This window comes from Sphaeramia orbicularis, chromosome 11 (genome assembly GCF_902148855.1).
Source record: "Sphaeramia orbicularis chromosome 11, fSphaOr1.1, whole genome shotgun sequence".
NCBI lineage: Eukaryota > Metazoa > Chordata > Actinopteri > Kurtiformes > Apogonidae > Sphaeramia > Sphaeramia orbicularis.
The window spans coordinates 37,906,187-37,928,463 of record NC_043967.1 but is presented as its reverse complement, the minus strand read 5'-3'; the positions used below and the strand labels follow the sequence as shown (position 1 = coordinate 37,928,463).

The 22,277-nt window shown below is 35.9% G+C and overlaps 1 protein-coding gene across 1 annotated transcript in view; it reads left to right on the top strand.

The window, feature by feature from the left end:
• The window catches only part of angpt1 (angiopoietin 1), a 149,446-nt gene that overhangs the window by 57,270 nt on the left and 69,899 nt on the right, over positions 1-22,277 (top strand). Inside the window, exons 5-6 of the mRNA XM_030148140.1 lie at positions 762-994; positions 20,378-20,505. Coding sequence (XP_030004000.1) covers positions 762-994; positions 20,378-20,505 — 361 coding nt within the window. The remainder of the gene's footprint in view (positions 1-761; positions 995-20,377; positions 20,506-22,277) is intronic.

Below are 22,277 nucleotides of genomic sequence, written 5' to 3'. Positions count from 1 at the left end.
TTATTACGTTATCGGTCATTATTACGTTATTGGCTTCTACAAGCAAAGAAACATGTATTTAAAATGCAATATCAAAAAGTGATAAACTACGTGAAAACTACGGAATACATTTTTTTAATGCAGCCAGTCAGATTTTTTCTCACATTTTTTTGTAATACGCTAGTACTAGTTATTACTCACTTCATGGAGATAATATGCAAAAAAAAACCCTTTTTGTTTAAGAAAACTGTTAATTACAAACTAATAACATCAAGCAATTGATTTACACTCAAACATGTTACTGCAGATCAGGTTTATTAAGAACAGCACAGTTACAGTAGTGGTATGAATGTTGGCGTATGGGATGATGCATAAGCGTCCACTGTGTTGGCTGATATGGAACTAAAACAACAAAACCCATGAATATACAAGAGAACAGCTGGAGAAGAACTGTCCACTGTAGTGACCAGTATGCATGAAAGGGTTAAATTTAATTGATAATCGATTAATTCTTTACATCCCTGGTTGGTGCTATCCTGTGATGGAAACGGCCTCCAGAAACAGTACCTGGTACCAGAGTTGAGTTGAGTCAAGCTGGTACCGCGTTGTGGAAATGTGGCATAAATGATCAGAAATTGGTCATATTGTAGCACAAATTAGACAGCAATATTAAATATCATGAAAAGAGTATCATTCCCGAGGATCTGAAAAGCCTGAAATTGTAATTCAAAGGTTTTCCATCTTCATTAACAACCTTTACTTGATTTCTTTTCCCCTCCTAGCCTCCTGGAGCAGAAAATGTTAGAGATGGAAATGAGACACCGAGAAGAACTGGAGACGCTGAAGCAGGAGAAGGGGAGTCTGCAGACCCTGGTGGGGAGGCAGAGCGGGGTTATCAGGGAACTAGAGGCCCAGCTGAGCCGGGCCACGGGAAACAGCACAGTCCTGCAGAGACAGCAGCAGGAGATGATGGATACGGTGCACAACCTGCTCAACCTCTGCTCCAAAGACGGAGGTAGGTCAGGCCCTAATCAAAGTCTTACGCACTCAGAGGTTTGGATCTGGTCCCGCTGTGGATATGATCTTACACAACAGCCACCAGAGGAGAGAAGAGATGTGGAAAGTCACCAAACCCAATGTTAACCAGCCTCAGAAACAAATTAGCTGAAGCCTTGCTTGATCCCAGAAGTTTAAAGATGGACCAATCAGAATAGTGTAGACGATGACCTTGTTTTGAAACTGAAGGGCCAAGAAATCATGGACCGCATGGACATAAAGAATGATTTACCAACTCAATTACCCGTTTCATGTAGAAGCCAGTCCAGGCAGGTCAGGGCTGTCCAAATTGGGGCTTGAAGGCCACGTTTGGGTCATGCTGCTTTTGTTTTGGCCTGTCAGCATTCGACAAGTAGTGTTAAATCAAAACCATAATCAGTATCAAGTGTACAAAAAAATATCGAGGTTACAAGAGTGTACAGTTCTGGGCTGATAAATTTTCCATTTTGTTAAATGTTCTTGCTCCTAAAATGCTTCTCATGTAGATTTAAGACACAGGATTAGCATTTCTCATGGCTGAAGTGTTGTTGACAGTGCAAATACCATAAAATGTAATAAATAGTGGGGAGCCAATTAAATTAAATATCATAAGTAGGGATGGGAATCGAGAACCGGTTCTTTTTGAGAACCGGATCCCAGTAGCTCAATTCCTTGGAATCGTTTGCCTGCCTATGTAACGATTCTGCTTATTGATTCAGCCTTCGTTGCGCATGCACGATGACATCACACATACGCTGCATTGTTTTGGTCAGAACGTAGCCAACATGGTGTTGAGGCAGAAACGGTCTAAACAGACGACACCAGGTCCACTGGAACACTGTCAAAGCTTCCATTTCTTCAAAAGGGTGGAATCCCAAAAATCTGTTCAAACATTTGTCCACAGCATGTGATTCATTTGATTCGTACTTAATGGCACTTGTGACTCTAGCGGCAGAGTGAACACCAGGCCGTCATCCGGGCCCAGTTCCGGTTCGGCCAACAAACGTCGTACCCTCTCAAATACAAGTTTCCGAAGGTAGGGGAAAGGAAATGAGGAGCACAACAACAGGAGACCAGCACAGTAGAACCAGTTCCACATAGTAGAAATTTGGCAATAGAGGAATTAGTAAAGCATCTTTAGTTTCACTTTCACTGCACCCCCCCCCCCCCAAACTGGACCCGGCATCATCTGTTCTTATTATTTGTACATACTGTATATGTTATATTTTCTGTGCAGAGATGGAAATATAAAAGACAGTTAATGCAAACACACCCGTTTGTACTCTTTTATTCCCTCACCCATTGAGAATCAATAAGAAAATCGATACGGAATTGGATCGATAAGCAAAATCGATAATGGAATCGGAATCATTACATTCTTATGGATTCCCATCCCTAGTCATAAGTTAGTTAGTTTAGTTTTATTTCGAGCACATATACTACAAACAAAAAGTTAAGAATATTTTTAATTTTTGGGCTGTTTTTTTGCAGTTGGGATTCTTACACAGCACTTTTTACTTTCTTGTGTGTGAATTGAATTAAAATCCATTTTTTTAATGACCAGACAGTTTTATTTACAAATGGTAAAAATGACCAAAAAAATGACTCAAAAAAATGAAATACCCTTAACTTTTTGTTTGCAGTGTAGACTCATCAGGTAACAAAGAACCATGCAATATGGTGAAACAACATTTTTCGGCGCTTGAAAAGGAGTGGGCAGAAGTATAATTTATAGACTCCCATCCCCTTTTTACAAACTAATAATTAAATTAATTCCACTTCCTTTGCTTTAACACACTTTTTTAAAAAATATATATATATTTACAATAACACAAAGGATCCGTACAACCATTCACACACTTTTTTTAGTCACCTCACATACACTCAGATCTGCATAATCAAGATTAATCTTAATCTAGAAGCTATAAACTCTTAAGTACTTAACCCTTTCATGCATAGTGGTCAGTAGAGTGGACAGCTCTTCAAAAGCTGTTCTCCTGTATATTTATGGGTTTTGACATTTTAGTTGCCAACACAGTGGGACACTTGTACATGATCCCATACACTGTCACCTATTGGGCAGTCATGGGAAGTGGTTTTTGTTTTTTTGTTTTTTTTACTCATAACCAAGATGGCTGACAGGAAGTCAGAAATGCTGAACATCCTAGGAATATCTTGTAAATCCCTCTATGTCAGGACACCCCTGTAGGTAGAAAAAATATGCTTGCATCCAGTTACATTCAAGGATTAATATCAGTGTTAAAAATCCCAGATATTTATTTTATATTTGAAGAAATTTGCAATTAATCAGGTCCACTAAATTGGACGCCATGCATCACTGGCTGTATTTCAACTGCAATTCATACCATTAATGAAATTTTACTGTTCTTGTTAAATCGATTGATCTGCAGTATCACGTTTTAGTGCAAATCAGTTGCTAATTGTTCTTAGAGTGTAATTAATTAACAGTTGTTGTTTTTTTTTTGCATAATATCTCCATTAAGTGAGTAACAACTAGTATTAGAATACATTAAAATGTGAGAAAACATCAGATTAGGAGCATTAAAAATGTTTAATTGCATTGTCTTCCCGCAGTAGATCATTTTCTGATGTTGTTAAATACACATTTCTTTGCTTCAAAAGTTAAAAGTATGGTGGACATTTTGTAATACCGTGAAAAATAGGTTCATAAATAAAATATTAAAATAGCAATTGCATTGTTTTTACACGCTTAAAGAGGAATAAAAACACTCCGGAAAAAAGTCTCGACTAAGGTTCTCATAATTCATGCATGAAAGGGTTAAAAACAAAACACCCAGTATCTTAAAGTGATGCAAAGTCATGTAAAGCAGTATTTCTATTTTGTATTTAAATTAAGTCTCATTAAAATATACCACTGTGTTACATCACTGCTTTTATGTCAGCCAGTCACGATGGAGTGTGTGACCAGTGTCAGTTTTTTTTTTTTTTTTTTTTACCGAGCTAAATCTGGCAGCATTTTGTCTCATTTGCGGACAGAATATGAGTGTTTGGAAAGAATATTCATTGTTACAACAAAACAAAACATTACAACAACCAGAAAAAGTAACCCATTAGCTAAACTTACCTCTGAGCGCATGAGAATGGAACCAGTTCAAGAAATCTAATGGGATTTCACAAAACATCAACATTTATTTTCGGCCCGTAAAGTATTTCTTCGGAGATTTCGGGCACGTCTGGCAAAGGTGAAGTGAGGTTCATGTTTATGCGTTTGCTGGAGGTAATTGTTTGTCATCTATTCTTTGGATGAATGCATATCCAAATGCTCTACCCACGCTTGCGATACCGACCAGGCGAGCGAATACTGCTGACCGTTGCCAGACCACAATGTGGAAAAAAAAAAAGTTGAAGGATTGGCTGTGCAGAGTTTGAACTATGAGAGCGCACTCAACTTGTTTTGGAATACTTCTATCCTCTGGTCAAATGTTACAGCTACAACCCCTTCTATTTTATGATCCTTACGAAATTATGATGACACCAGTTTTATAAACCTACCCCATACTGAGAGACACAGGGATGCACCGGCTGTTAAATTCTGCATCATTGACATCAGCATGAAGAAAGAAACATGGTTCTTATTGTAACCCGGTGTGCTCCTGTTAAAGAGGTCCGGTGCCTCTCTTAAACCACCATGGTGCTCTTCTTCTGCACCAGTCACTTTTCACTTTTCAACCTTATAAACTCTCGACGTACGGCTTTGCAAAAACGTTAAACAGGACTCTTGTTATGAAGTAACAGGCTTATTCTATTCCCTTTTGTTAATATGAGACCAGGGATTTCCTTTTTGGCCTTAATGTTTGACCTGACAGCGATGCAACCCCCTCGACTTGGGGTAAAAATGCAGTGAACTTATTACCTCTTTCTCAGTTGTTTAAACACCATCTCTACCTCATCTGACGTCGACCTTAAATCCTATTGGTCACAGGAGATTTGCCATGAATGACAGTATCAAGGGATTAGTTTTCAGAGCAACTTCAACAGCCTAATTTCCATTTGTGGATTTCCTGTAGAGATGCCCCAGGATCCCACATTGCTTCTTGAAGTTTCCCATCAGGAAAAACCGTTCACACATGTCCATGTATGGATTTTAAGTGTGTCTTAATTAGATTTGTGGCAACACTTTATATTAATGTCCTTGTATCTATTCAAATGTATTTACCTAATGAATTATTAATGGTAAAATATATAACATTTTCCTTCAAAAACCTATTGCATACAATAATAATCCTCTTCAGTCATCACTTCTTATCTTCTGTCAGTGTGATGCTGTTTTTACCTGCACAGATCCTGCCTTCTTTTGCTTATTCCTATTTTCCTACTCTTTTTGCTGCATTTTTGACATTTCAGAGCCTTGGGTTTAAAACAGTGTGTTTGCATTTCCAGCCATTAATAGTATTGTGCATCATTTTGGGTGGAACAGTATAAAAACAAAGCAACTCCCGTTTTATCTGCTGTTCTCTTTTGCTACGGTGTGTGTGCAGTTCTGTCTGAGAGACAAAACTCTGGGCAAAGCACACTCACATTCTGGCCCATTCTCATAGATTTTTTTTTGGATGGTGTGGGCAGGTTTTTCGCTTGTTTTGGAGCATAAAGTGTGTTTTAATCATGTTATCCTTTACTATTTCATATGTTCTTTCTTTTTCTTTTTTTGCCTTATTTGCTGAGAGGAGAGCAGGGGTGAAGTTTTCAACAAATACAACTGTATGAGTTTCATAGTAATACAATTTCTAACACTTATAGACTTTTATGTTTCACCACAGATTCCACTGATGTCCATTTCTCAGTCTTAACATATTGTAGCATGGGTGCAAGCTTAGCAAGAAGTTAGCCCAAAGTCAAGTGCTAGCACGAAGCGTGCTTTTAATTTGACAATCAGGAAGTTATGCATTCAAACAAACATTCACAACATGATAGCCATTGTTCGGCCTATGGCTCTCACTAGGGCTGAAAGATATATTGTTATCGTATCGATATCGAGATATGAATATTCAAGATATTAATATTGAAAAAGCAATGATATAAACGATATAGATTTCCCCCGTGCTTGCCCTGCATGTACAGCTCTGGAAGTCACAACAAATTAAATTTATTTGTACTTTATGTTAATGTTGATGACTGGCAGTGAGTTCTTATAAATAAAACTGCACTTTCCACATTCTTTTGTATTATGATGTTTGTATTTTTCAGAAAAATGCTTGGTTTTCACCGAACCCGTAGTCATATTGTATTGTATCGATATCGAGATATCTGGCATAAATATCAAGATATGAAATTTTGTCCATATCGTTCAGCCCTAGCTCTCACTCATGGTGCAGCTCTACAAAAATACAAAAATAAACACAAAAAGGCCAATAAACATCGCCATAAACATATTAAGTCAAAACTAATACTAACACAACAACCCCACTGAACTCCTGCACATAAAAATAACACATTTACAATAACATGCCCACTACCCACAATGCACTGCAGCAAACATGCCATTATAGATAGATAGATAGATAGATAGATAGATAGATAGATAGATAGATAGATAGATAGATAGATAGATAGATAGATAGATAGATAGATAGATAGATAGATAGATACGAGGGCCGTTCAATAAGTTCATGGCCTCACCCAGAACAGAACAACACAGACTGATAATTTATATTTTATTTTTCAACATAATCTCCATTTACAGCAATGCACTTGGTCCATCGATGTTCAAGCATCACTGTCCCATCACGAAAGAATGTAACATCCTGTATTATAACAACCAGTATTTCTGGGTGAGGCCATGAACTTATTGAACGGCCCTCATAGATAGATAGATAGATAGATAGATAGATAGATAGATAGATAGATAGATAGATAGATAGATAGATTAGATAGATAGATAGATAGATAGATAGATAGATAGATAGATAGATAGATAGATAGATAGATAGATAGATAGATAGATAGATAGATAGATAGATAGATAGATAGATAGATAGTTGTTTTGTTTTTTTTAATTTAACCTTTATTTACCCAGGCAAGCAATTAACAGATTCTTATTTACAAATGAAGCCTGATCCAAGAGCAAGGGCTCATTGAGGGGAAGGGGGTGGGGGGGCTAAAACAAGGTTATACAATATACAGAAACAAACCATTAATAAATAAATAAGTACATTACAACAATAAATTCTGTGAATTTATTAAGACTGAGAAATTAAGTTTCTTGCAATGAATAAGCTGAGACAGACCTTAAACCTCACACTTCTTGGAAAACCACCCACAGTAAAATGTTCTTTTTAACACATGATGCACTTTACACAGCTCCACCACCTGAAATGGCCACTGCATGTTGTAAAAGTATGGGTGAAAAAATGCATATAAACACAATTGCTATAGCAGCGAAGCACAAAATGCATAAGACATATATGCATTATGTGCACATATATATTTTGTGCGACTCACAGGACATAATTGGTAATTCATAAAGTATTACCAATTTCACTATAAATGATGCTTTTGTACGTTTTCTTCATCCATTTCAGTGTCCTTATGGGCAGTAGATGTGAGTAACCCTGCCCATCCCCCCTTCTCTGTGAGTGGTAGCTGCTTTAACTACTGGGGATAGAAGTGGAACGTGGCTGCTGCAGCTCTGTGGTTGGTCCTTTCCGTTTTCAGTGATGGTGCTGAAGGTTGAAGCGGGTGTTTGGGTCAGAGGTCTCCCCTTTCTACGCCCCCCAGCCGGAATAAGTCAAACTGTGATAGCTCCTGGGGGATGCCCTGTCCGAAGGAGGTGAAGGAGTCGATAGATCTCACCGGTCATCTGACGCGTTGCCTGTGTTTTCAACACAATATAAAACACAGAAGCAACTGAGTTTTCTGTGTTCAGGGGAAAAGGTTTTTGTTTGTTTGAGAATGAATGAGTGTTTTCATTTGAGGAATGGGGTTTGCATTTCATTCCGTCGAATGGCGTCAGCTTGAGTTAGACTGTGTTTTGAAAGCTGAGCCGGAGCATTTCCTCTAAGCACGGACTCAAATCATCTCTGACTTCACTTCAGGGAAAATGACAGATACTTAGTAAAGGGAGATTTAACACTAAATCTCTGGAAACCAACTTTTTTTCCAAGTTGCCCATATTTGGTGTTTCCTAAAATTAACTTTTCCAACCGTTGCAGTGCAAACTCAGTCCCAGGGAGGGTCTTTTTTTTTGATGTGGCTAGATGAAGCAGTTCAGCGCTTGTTTAGGTTGTAGTCATTACCTAAAGCTCATTAGGGTGCAACGAGCCACACACCGCCATTAACAGTAATTGACCTGGGGTTTGGAACACTTAGTAAAAATCTCTGGCCGCTAAATATGATTTTGTTTCACAGAGTTCTATTATCCCCAGGAACATTCATCATTTTTACAGCTGCTTACTCAGAATTCAATCATTACGAGGCTTCATGACAAGCCCGAAAATGGCATTTACAGTTTTGCCGTGAACACGACACTACGGTAAATCACTTCATTATACGTCGCTTCAACGTGTAGCTCATATTCCTGAGAGCTGCACCTGATTATTTCCACGCTTCAACGAACAGCACAATGAGTTGACACCTATTGTAGAAAAGACCCTTTAACCCTTTCATGCATGAATTATGAGAACCTTAGTCAATATTTTTTTCTTGAATGTTTTTATTCCTCGTTAGGCATGACAAAAACAATGCAATTGATTTATTTATTTATTTTTTTTTTTATGAATCTATTTTTCGTGGAGTTACAAAAATGTTCACTCAGCTGGACACCATGCATTTAATTTTTGAAGCAAAGAAACATGTATTTAAAATACATCATCAGAAAGTGATATACTGTGTGAAAACTGTTAAATAAAACCATTTTTAATGCCACTATTTGCTAAGTTTCTAATGTTTCCTCACATTTTATCATACTCTAATATAAGTTATTACTCATTTCATGAAGATAATATCCTCCTGAGACCCAGGGAATTGACAATTTTAGCTTTTTTACACTAAAAAATTGTCTTGATTGGAATCTGCATAATGCAAGTTTTTTTCAGATACATTTTAAAAACCATTTTTATTTATTGATTGATTTTTTTTTTTAATGGGATGTCCTTTGCAATTAGGGATGGGAATCAAGAACCGGTTCTTTTTGAGAACCGGTTCCCAGTAGCTCGATTTCTTGGAATCATTTGCCTGCCTGCTTAACGATTCTGCTTATTGATTCTGCCTTCGTTATGGCGTTGAGGCAGAAACGGTCTAAAAAGACAACACCAAATCCACTTACTTGGAACACTTGCAAAGCTTCCATGTCTTCAAAAGGATGGAATCCCTCCAATATCCTCAAACATTTGTCCACAGCATGTGATTCATTTACAGGAATGTAACGTATTTGATATGCTACTTAGCGACGCTTGTGAATGTAGTGGCAGAGTGAACGCTGGGCTAGTTCCAGTTCCGGTGTGGGCAACAAACATCGTAACTCCTCTAATACAAGTTTCCGAAGGTAGGGAAAGGAAATGAGGTGCACAACAACGGGAGACAAGCCGAGCCGAGTTGAACTGGTTCCACGTAGTAGAAGTGCGGCAATAGAGGAATTAGTAAAGCATCTTTAGTTTCGCTTTCACAAACCGGGTCAGGCGTCATCTGTTGTTATTATTCGTACATACTGTATACGTTATATTTTCTGTGCAGGGATGGAAATGTAAAAGACAGTTAATGCAAACACACCTGTTTGTACTCTTTTATTCCCTCACCCAATGAGAATCGATAAGAGAATCGATAAGGAATTGGATCGATAAGCAATATCGATAATGGAATCGGAATCGTTAAATTCTTAACGATTCCCATCCCTATTTGCAATGGACAGCATTTAAGTTAAACTGTCAAGCTTTTGTCCCCTACAGAGGACAAAATGCATTGCTGGGTCTCAGGAGGATATGCCAAAAAAACATAAAAAATTGTTTCAGAAAACTGTTAATTACAGTCTGATCACAATTAGCAATTGATATACTCTCAAACATGTTACTGCAGATCAGGTTTATCAAGAGCTGCAAAGTTACAGTAATGGTCTGAATGTCAGTGTATGGGATGATGCGTAAGTGTCCACTGTGTTGGCTGATATGGAACTAAAACAACAAAACCCATGAATATACAAGAGAACAGCTGGAGAAGAACTGTCCACTGTAGGGATCACTATGCATGAAAGGGTTAATTTGTGTTTGTGTGCCGTGTTATTGCAAGAAAGTCACCTGGGTATCTTTCACCTACAACTGAACGAAACTGTTTCAATGTGTGGCTTTGGATTTGAACTCCAGTCATCCGAGGCGTGCAGTAATAAATGCATTCAGTGGGCAACCGCATAGACCGTACACTCTGGATTATACCGACATGCGTAAAAACTGGCAGGATTCAGGTGAGTTATTTGGTTTCCTCCACCTGGCAACTTTATATGCTATAAAATATGTTAATATAACCAATACACACGCCAAATAGGGGTAGGAAAAAGTATAATTACTGTCTGGATCTGATTCATTGGTAGCATACGAAAGGTGATTTTCATTACCAAGTTGGTCAAAGAAGGAATGTTCGTGTGGATGGTCAGATGCACAAAGCACATGGATTTGATAATAGAGAATGAAGCTTGTATTCTGCATGTTGTTAGATTTATGACGCTAAAACTCTTTGACGTTTAAGATTGATCCAAAATTGAATCCTTCGTTTCCAAGAAATCTTTCCAAGGATGATTGGTTTTCTGTGATTATTTGTAATTGAATATATTTGTTTAATAGAGACAATGCGTTTGACATGGTTCCAGTGCATTGTATGAAAACTGATGTTGCTGCACATAAAACAGGGGTCTCAAACATGTGGTCCGGGGGCCAAATGCGACCCACCAAAGGTTCCAATCCGGCCCATGGGATGAATTTACAAAGTGCAAAAATTCCACAGTCAAGGCTGTGGAACTCAGGCTCCACATACAAATCAATTTGATGTCAAGTTAAAAAAAAAAAAACAAAAAATACAAAAACTAATGACTCCATATTTTCTTCACAGTTTGATGTGAAAAAAATATTACATTATGCCTATAAATGATGACAACTTCAATGTTTTTTCTTTGTTTCAGTGCAAAAAATTACATTAAATTATGAAAATATTTACATTCACAAACTATCCTGTAACAATAAATTGTGAATAACCTGAACAAATATGAGTAACCTGATATGTCTAAAGAAAATTAAGCACAATTTTAACAATTTTCTGCCTGTTACTAAGTGTTTAGTGTCATTGTAGATCTGATCCATAATACACATGTATAAATGATAAATTGAGGCATAATACTGTTAAAATTGCACTTATTTTTCTTATGAAATTTCCGTTTTTTCAGGTTATTCACATCTTTTTTGTTTGGATAGTTTATAAAAGTAAGTATTTTTATAATTTAATGGGTTTTTTTTACACTAAAACAAAGACAAAAATTTGGAGTTGTCATTATTTATAGGTTATTATGTTATTATTTTTTTGGATCAGATAAAGTTTTTGCTGGAAATTGTTTTAGCATACTAAATAAATTAGCATTTTAAGATATTCAGGCAGAAGAAATGTACTTAAATACACTTTAAATACAGTGCATTAGAGGAAATTGGAACAATGGAATGGCCTCTTACTTCCATCTAGATCAGGGGTTTCAAACATGCGGCCCGTGGGCCAAATGCGGCCCGCCAAAGGTTCCAATCCGGCCCATGGGATGAATTTGCAAAGTGCAAAAATTCAACAGTCAAAACTGTGGAACTCATTATAGTTCAGCTTCCACATACAGACCAATATGATCTACAGTAAAACAATAATAGCATAATAACGTCCAAAAATTAATGACTCCATGTTTTCTTCTTAGTTTGATGTGACAAAAATATTACATTAAGTTTATAAATAATGACAACTTCAAATTTGTCTTTGCTTTAGTGCAAAAAATAACATTAAATTATGAAAATATTTACATTTACAAACTATCCTGTAATAATTAAATGTGAATAACCTGAACAAATATTAACAACCTGAAATGTCTAAAGAAAAGTGTTGTGTCTTTGTAGATCCGATCCACAATACAAATGTAGAAATGATAAGTTGAGGCATAATATTGTTAAAATTACACTTATTTTTCTTAAGAAATTTCAGTTTTTTCAGGTTATTCACATCTTTTTTTGTTTGGATAGTTTATAAAAGTAAGTATTTTCATAAGTAAATGAGGTTGTTTTGCACTGAAACAGAGAAAAAAATTTGGAGTTGTCGTTATTTATAGGTTATTATGCTACTACTTTACTGGTCTGACCCAGTTGAGATCAGATTGGGCTGAATGTGGCCCCTGAAAGAAAATGAGTTTGAGACCCCTGACATAAAAGCTTTTAACTCTTTCTAATTCTCACCACCCGTCCCTAGTTGAGCTTTTTTTTTTTTTTTTTACATACGCTGCTCCCCATAAATTATACAGTCTTCATCTATAAAACAACAATACCGAAGTGCAATGAAATAGTGCATTTAACTAAAAAATAGCTACAGCGCTGGCTCGCTTTCAACCGCCTCGACCTTTTGTTATAAAAGATTTTATATCTGTAATTAGTTTGACTTCACTTTGTAATGTGTTCCAGATTTGACAGCCCCTTTTTACAGAGAAAACCCACTGTCCATATTTAGAGCTGCAATCTGGTATTCTACAGTGGCCATTCAGCGCTTGAACGTTTGAGAAAACAAAAATGATTGAACTTCTCAAAACAAAAGTTGATTATTACAGGGAATGGGATCGATCGTAAACATATTATAAACAGAAAAACACATCATGGAAGTATACTGTGGGAATGCACTGGTATAATTTCATGGCATACATTTGTGTTTTGCATGATTCGTATATGAATACTCCAGAGAAATTCATTGTAGTCATTGGAGTCACTTTGACTTTCTGTGGTATTTGGAGACTAATTATGGTCACATGGGAACGGTGATGTCTACGGCGCTCCATTAGGCTACATTTTTCACTCTCCTTAGTCCTACTATTTGGGCTCATTTGGCAAGGGTACTGATTTATGCAAACACCCAGGCCCTGCTGGTCTTTTCACATGAACCCCCTACTGAATACGAGTCCCCACTGAACCACAAAATATTTTTCTGTAAATAAATATTGGGACATAAATAATATTTGTAGAGCTGGGTAGCAAGCTGTTCAAGAGAGCCGCTCCTATGCCGAAGCATCCAGTCCCTCAGCAAGACAGTCTTCTTCCACCCGGGGAGATCTCAGTAATGATTGTGAAATAATTGTCCACACTGTTACAGATTGAATACCAGAAAGTTCCCCCCCGACAATGATCTCCCCGGCCTCTAAAATGCATCCTGCTGTCCGCCGACTTGGGGTAAATTACCGCCTGACAGGTCCGTCTTTGTTGTATTAGATTCTGGAGTGCAAGGGCTCACTCTGTCAACCTGTCACAGCGGGGGATTCTTGTCGCTGACACATAATACTTTGTCAAAATGGTCAGACAGTACACCCAAATAAGCAGCCTGTTTCCAGAGAAGGGGTTCTGTGAGAAGGACGGAAGATCAAAGCCACCGCAAACACATTTCACTTTTCACTGACATCTTCTTTGACTAAACAGTTCTAACAAAAAAAACAATAGTGTGAAAACTGAGATGGGGGGATGAGTAGAACAAGTGAGAGAAAAAAAAAAGAAAAATCGAAGGAATTTCCACCAATAAAACACAGGCTAAGGAAGTAAATATATACCTCATCTTAAAGGAAATGTATTGAAATATGTGTAATGTATCCAACAAGGTTATTATCGTTAATGAAAACTAACGAAATGATGAAAACTAGAATTAAAAAAACATTTTCGTTAACTGAAATAAATAAAAACTATAATTAAAAGAAAAAAATAACTGAAACTGTGTTGTGTGTTTACAAAACTAACTAAAACGTATAAAAATTATGGATAAAATTCCCTTAGTTTTCATGTTTGTCAATGTCAGATTGATATGGAATCGATTTATTTCACTCGAGTAATTTTAGCTGGTGCCACCACAGCAGAGTTCTGTCGGGGATTTATTTGAATACAACAGTGAAGAAGATGAAAGATATGAAAAAACTAAAACTAAACTAAAACTAAGCATTTAGAAGAAAACTAATAAAAACTAGCAAACCTGCTCTAAAAACAAATTAAAACTAACTGAATTAAAGAAAAAGAAGTCAAAACTAAATAAAACTAAACTATAATGAAGAATCCAAAACTTTTAGAACCACGGTACCCAAGCAATGTTGGTTTGTTCGTCTTTTGTTGTTTTGTCAAATATGTGTGTAAAAAATTTCAATAAAAACTTAAATGAAAAAAAAAAAAAGAAAAAAATATATACACACTACAAACAAAAAGTTAAGGATATTTTTAATTTCAGGATTTTTTTTTTTCAGTTGGAATACTTGCACAGCACTTTTTACTTTTCTGTGTGAATTGATTTGAAAAACATTTTTTTAATGACCAGACGCAGTTTTATTTACAAATGGCAAAAATGACAAAAAAAGAAACATCCTTAACTTTTTGTTAGGGTTAGGGTTATATATATATATATATACATATATATATATATATATATATATATATATATATATATATATATATATGTATATATATATATATATATGTTTTTGTTTTTGTTTTTTTTTCCCGTTTAAGTTTTTATTGAAATTTTCTACATCCCAGAGGAAAATGCTAGACTTTTTGCCCGACAGCTTGAGATACTTGCAATTTTTCAGCTTACAGCTTTGCAGCCCTTTTCTGACCAGTGAAAAGCACATCTTTAAATGTTTTGAGAATAAAGCATTTCCTGTACAGGTTGAGCAATTTCTGTTACCTCCTAGTTAAAAGGGTCAAATTTAGCCAAACCCCCTTTTATTAATCTTTGGTACATTTATTTGTATATTTGGACCCTAATACAGGGTGTATGAAAAAAACTATACATTCTGAAAAATTGCCCTCAGTTCCACATTTGATAATTTCTGGAATTTTCCTTTATGGACGTCGGTAGGTAGGGGATTGGTGGATATTTGTCCAAATTTACAGACCCAGGTTTTCATGCATGAGTGAGCAGGGGCAAATTGCGCAATCCATGTTAAAACTGGTTTGGGTTAAGGTTGACCCTAACCCTAACCCTAACTTGTCCTGTCCTCAGTGACATTTTCAGGCCTAAACAAGTTGAATTAACTCTGAAAGGCAGGAACAGCTGCCATGGGTAAAGAAATGAAATGGACATGGTGGCCAAAGTGTTAATGCTGTAACCTGGCAATTTTGTGGAAAACAAGATGGATGCCCATTGGCCCCTCCCATGACCTTTGATTGGATTTAAATCCCACCGCTACTTCGCGCAAACCAGTTTTAACTTGGATTGCGCAGTTTGCCCTTGCTCACTCATGCATGAAAACCTGGGTCTGTAAATTTGGACAAATATCCACCAATCCCCTACCTACCGACATCCATAAAAGAAAATTCCAAAAATTATGAAATGCGGAACTGGGGGTAATTTTTTCTAAATGTATAGCTTTTTTGGATACACCCTGTAGTTCAAAAAGTTTGAATTTGAACCCTCCAGGTGCTGTAAAGCTATCTTTATATTCACTCAGGCAAAAATCGAGCATCGTAGTAAAAGGGGTCATATTTAGCTAAACCCACTTTTATTCGTCTTTGGTTCATTTATTTGTGTATTTGGACCTTAATAAAGTTTAATTTAAACCCTCCAGGTGCTGCAAAGCTATCTTTATATTCATTCCGGCAAAAATCGAGTCATTTTCTACAACCGGTTTTAATTCCTGGCTAATTTAATTTGTTGCGTTTTATACCTAGTTACGTCACGACATTTGCACATATAAGGTCAAGACTTCCGACGAACATTTCTCCGAGTACGACATAATTGTTTGTCATCAGCAGCGGTTGTAGTAAAAACTGAAAATATGTCCAAAGTTCAAGCCGATTACCTAAAGTGATCAGTTGTTGGTTGAATTATCGAACAGTGGGGGATTCTTGTCGTTGACACACAACACTTTGTCAAAATGGTCAGACAGTACGCCCAAATAAGCAGCCTGTTTCACTTTTCACTAACATCTTCTTTGACTAAACAATTCCAACAATAAAAACAATAGTGTGAAAACTGAGATGAGGAGGGGGGGGGGGGTGAGTAGAAAAAGTGAGAGGAAAAAAAAAGAAAAATCGGAAGGAATTTCCACCAATATAACAAGGGCTCGGAAAGTAAATATAAACCACTTGTTATAACAGGAACTTGAAATTTATAGCTTGTAGTATTTTGTCCTTAGCCCCTGCTTGGTTTCAAATAGTGCCGCCATAATTATCTACAGATGGAAATGGATGCAGCTGGTCTGTCAAAGTCCGCTTCTCTTTGACTGAGAGATCTAGTTGATGAACTGCTTTTTAGTTGCTAATAAGTCAGCCGCTCTCCGATTTGATCTGCCCGTTACAAGATACTCACAGCGAGACGTCAATTATCAGCTTCTGCCTCCAGATTTTCTCTGTTGAGATGAAGAGAACTGGGAAAAATGATAAATCAAACTAGAACAATTATCATCCTCATTAGCACCAGCCTTTGTTGCTTCAGGGCTGCAATCTGTTGTAAACCAACTGTGACAATGTTCCTGGTAATTTTACTGTCATTTCTCTATCACTGTGTAATGTTTTCTGAACTGTTAAAGTGACATTTCTTCTGTTATGGAAAATATATGTTAAATTCTTAATGCTATAAATGAAAGTAAATGGAGTTAATTGGCTCAAGAAGATGAACATTAACCCATTAGAACCCAAACAGCCACCAACGACCCAAACCATCTACTGATCTAAAATGTGTAAAAACTTCTGAGCCACTAAACCTATCAATACTTGTAAATAATTGGTGTAAATTGTAGTTTATCTTTTCATTGCCATCAAATATGACCCATTTGGATGTTTAGAAGCTCCATAGTGAACATGGAAACACCATCATCTTCTACAACACTGATTCACCAGTAAAACCCATGGAGTTGGATCATTGACAGTGGATAGTCACACCTGGTTTATGTTCAGTTCGTGCTATATTTTGCTGAAAAAGTCACTTTTTCTTTGGTTTTCTCTGTTTTGGATGTAATAACAATCAACTTTAATCTGAGCTTTTATGAACATCCACATGATTAATAAATCAAATATAGGAAAATACCTGATGTTCACTGATTGAATGCAAAATATAGAGGATAATGTCATAACAAATGGTGATAAATCACTAAAGAAAAGTTAAATATAGAGGAAAAAATAATTTTTGGAACTGCCATCAAAGTCACACTGGGTCTTTATGGGTTAACCTTTTAACCCTGTAAAACCTGAACCATCAAAGCACTGACAGAAAATTCCACTTCTTTGAAACTGGAGCCTTTATCGATCCCTCTGAACAACTTTTTTTTTTTTTTTTTTCAAATATCAATTTCCATGTATGAGTTCCAGTTTTGTATCATATTTGATACATCGGGTCTCAGTACTCACATATCCTCCTGAGACCAGCAATGCATTTTTGTCTTCTGCAGTGGACAAGAGTTTCATAGCTTTATTAAAAAAATAAATAAATAAATAAACACACAAAAAAACAACTGTCCACTGCAAAGGAAATTTTATTAAATAAAAACAAAAATTATCTGAAAAACTGTGGCATCATACGGTTTCCAATCAAGGCAATTATGTAATGTAAAAAAAAGACCTAAAAACTTTTACTTACTGGCTCTCAGAAGGATATAATTATTTTTGAACAAACAAAAATATAACACAAACATGTCTAACAAATTGGTAATTCCTTTTCAAAATTGGCAAAGTTCTGCCTCCTTCCACATTAATGACAATCTTATAGTGTCACTGGAATGGCCTGGATTATCTGTGTATTGCATGTATCTAATTGTATACATCAGGTTCTTCAAGTAGATAGATAGATAGACAGACAGACAGACAGACCCAAAGGGGAAATTCTAAATACGGTCACCACTCCACAAAAACAGTCACATCACATTAACAATAAATAAAATATATGCAGAGTATAAGTAGCTAAGAATAAATTAGATTAATTATGGAAAATTACCGTATTTTTATGAGATGGTTATTTTCTGTTATTTTACAGTATTTTTTTGGCACTCCTACTGCCGGAATATTACAGGTTTTTTTGTTTCGTTTTTTGTTTTGTTTTTTACAGCGCAAGATAATTTTCACTTGTTCCATTGGCAGATTTTTTTTTTTGGTTGAAATAAGGCAAGGCAAGTTCATTTGTATAGCACATTTCATGTACAGGACAATTCAAAGATTTAGATATTTGCAGTGTAGATTGAGTCAAAATATGAGAAAACACCAGATTATCAGCATTAAAAAAAAAAATGATTTGAAAGTTTTCACTTAGTATGTTACTTTCTGATAATGGGTTTTAAAAACATACTTTAAAAAGTAAACGCATGGTGTCCAGCTGAGTGGACATTTTTGGAACTCCATGAAAAATAGGTTCATTAAAAAAAAAAAATTCAGTCACATTGTTTCTTTTATACCCAAAAAGGAATAAAAACACTCAGGAAAAAATTCTTGACAAAGGTTCTCATTATTCATGCATGAAAGGGTTAAAAAGAAAGTAGAATTAAAAGACAAAATGTGTTTTCTACCTATCACATAAAAACATAAAAGCATACAAACATCAAAACCTCCTGAGGACAGAAGTGTTTCGGAGCTTCTACCTCTTATACACCCCCATCCAGCTACTCCTCCTCCCGTCTCCTCCCACCTCCCCTCCCCCTTAAAGAGTTATACTGTCTTATTGCTCGAGGGACGAACGACTTTGCGTATCTTGTTGTGGAGCAGCTCAGTGAGCACAGTCTGTCGCTGAAGGTGCTCACACTGATCATGTAGAGCAGGGGTCTCAAACTCATTTTCTCTCAGGGGCCAAATCCAGCCCGATTTGATCTGAAGTAGGCCGAACCAGTAAAATAATAGCATAATAGCCTATAAATAATGACAACTCCAATTTTTTGTGTTCTAGTGCAAAAAAAAAAAAAAAAAAAAAAATTATGAAAATACTTACTTTTATAAGTTATATTTTTTAAAAATCCCTGAAAAAACTGAAATTTAAATAAATAAATTAAAAAAATCAAGAAAATGTAGTGCAATTTTATCAATAGTCTGCCTCAACTTATCATTTCTAGATGTGCATTATGGATCAGATCTACAAAGACACTAAACACTTAATAACAGGCAGAAAATTGTTAAAATTTTGCCTAATTTTCTTTAGACCAGGGGTGTCAAACTCATTTTCGTTCAGGGGCCACATTAAGCCCAAATTGACCTCAAGTGGGCCGAACCACTAAAACAATAGCGTAATAACTTGTAAATAATGACGACTCCAAATTTTTCTCTTTGTTTTAGTGCAATCAAAATTAAATTATGAAAATATGTACATTTACAAACTTTCCAAACAAAAATGATGTAAAAAACCTTAAAAAAACTGAGATTTCTTGAGAAAAATAAGTGCAATTTTAACAATATTACACCTCAGCTTACCATTTAAACATGCATATTATGGATTGGATCTACAAAGGCACAAAATATTTAATAACAGGAAGTATAATGTTAAAATTTTATTTACAAAATTTCAGGTTTTTACCATTTTATTGTTAAAGGATAGTTTGTAAATGTTAATATTTTCATAGTTAATGTAAGTTTTTACACTAAAACAAAGAGAACAATATGGAGTTGACATTATTTATAGGTGTAATGGAATATTATGTTTTTCGCAATAAACTAGGAAAATTTGGAGTCATTATTTAAAGGATATTATGCTATTATTTTAGTTGAGATCACATTGTCCTGTATGAGGAACCTGAACTAAAACGAGTTCGACATCCTTGATAGTTAATATCTGAAGTGAAATTTTTACAAATTCATCTCAGCGGGCCGGATTGGAACCTTTGGCGGGCCAGTTTTGGCCCCCGGGCCACATGTTTGACACCCCTGATGTAGAGGGTTTCAAAACTAATGTATCAAATATGATACATTAGGCGTTATAGGGTTAACAGAACCAGTACAATTATCAGAACAATATGGACATTCAGGTTCATCTGTAACATGCCTCTAGTTTTAGTTTTGCATCCTGACAATGCAAATTCATTTGATGACCCAAAGAAATTCTTCGGTGACCTACATCTGCCTAGTCTTTAGGAACACATGCAACATCTGCAACATGGATATGCCTTGTAATTTAATATTTAATCCTGTGTTATGAAAAAAAGTAACTCTGTGTTCATTTGTTTTCACAGTTGTACCAAATAGCACAAAGACTGTAGAGGAAGAGAAGAGGTTCCGCGACTGTGCCGATCTGTACCAGGCTGGTTTCCATAAGAACGGGGTCTACACCATCCAGATCAACCCACAGGACAACAAAAAGGTGAGAAGTACTTTATGCACAAGTATCTCCACTTTGTTTGGCTCCAGGAATCTCCTTTCGAGGATTTCATATGTTTTCATGGAGCTTGACGCATTAACTTTAACTTGTACACACTTATTTCCATTTTAAGCAACTTTATACACTTCAGCTGCATCCCAGAGGAAAATTCTAGACTTTTTATACCCCTTATATTTGCCTGACGGCTTTAGATATTTGCAAATTCTCAGGTTACAGGTTTACATCCCTTTCCTGTCCAGTGAAAAGCACATCTTTAAAGGTTTTAAGAATGAAGATTTCCTTTACAGGTTGAGCAATTTCTGTTACCTCCTAGTTAAAGGGGTCATATTTTTCTAAATCCACTTTTAATAGTCTTTGGGTCATTTATTTGTGTATTCAGACCCTAATAGTTCAAAAAGTTTGAATTTGAACCCTCCAGGTGCTGCAAAGCTATCATTATATTCATTCTGACAAAAATCGAGTGAATTTCTACAACCTGTTTTAATTCCCGCTCAATTTGTTTTACGTTTTATAACTAGTTACGTCACAAAATTTGCACATATACGGTCAAGACTAGGGATGTAACGATATGAACATTTCATATCAGGGTTATTGTGACTAAAATTATCACGGTTATCATTATTATCGCGGTATTGTTGAAATTGTGCTCAAAGTGTTCAAAAAGTACTAATACACACTGAAATAATTTAACCAAGTTGTATTTTGAAAAAAATAAATAAATAAAAAAATAAAATAATTGGCACAATGTACCTTCTGTTGGCAGAAACATTCAAATATTAACACTTAGTGGTCTGAGCCTATTTTGACCGTTTTTCAGTACCATGTTTGGTATCTTTTTTTTTTTTTTTTTCAGCACAACTTCATCTATATCATCTGCCTATTATTTTTTTCACTTTAACCTACTATAAAAACATAAAAGGCCAGAAAACACAAAATATATAAAATTCAATTTGAAAAATGTATATAATTTATTGCATAAGTAACACACAGATGCTTAACGAACCTTTTCAAAGACTTTAAAAGTGAATATTGGTTCCAAATATTAGATATAGAAAATCAGAATTGTAATAAATTAAAACTATACTCAAATATTTGACATAAAAGCAGATCTTTACATAGGCGTTTTTTCCCTAAAAGTGCAGTAATCAAACACAGTTATCATGATAATTAGAATTTTAACAGTAATACTAACCGTCGGCAATTTTACCGCGGTTTATCGTTATACCGGTAATCGTTACATCCCTAGTCAAGACTTCTGACAAACATTTCTCCGAGTACGACATAATTGTTTGTCAGCAGCAGCGGTTGAACACAGGAAAAATTACTGAGCATTCAGAAGTATTTTCCTCAAAAAGAGTGAATTTGGCTCTATATTAAGTTTGGACAGCTCTACCCAAAGAGTAACTTTTACTCTTTTTAGAAAGGGACCAAATGTTATCTGAGTAGAGTAAAATTTTCTTCAGTTTGAGTACATTTACCCAGGCATATTTCCTGTGTAGTCCATACTGAAAATAGGACCAAACTTTGAGCTGATTACCAAAAATGTTCAGTTATTGGTTGTATTAACAAACACAAGTGGCTGAACAGGATAGAGCGCACAGTCAGCAGCCTGGAGGGGGAGGGGCCTGAAGTGGCTCATTTGCATTTAAAGGTCCAGCGCTCAAAACCACCTTTCTGGTGTCATTACTCAGAAATAGGGTTGAAGATGGACCTGTGGAGTTGAATTAATGAAGAATTCAGACCCAAGCAGAGCA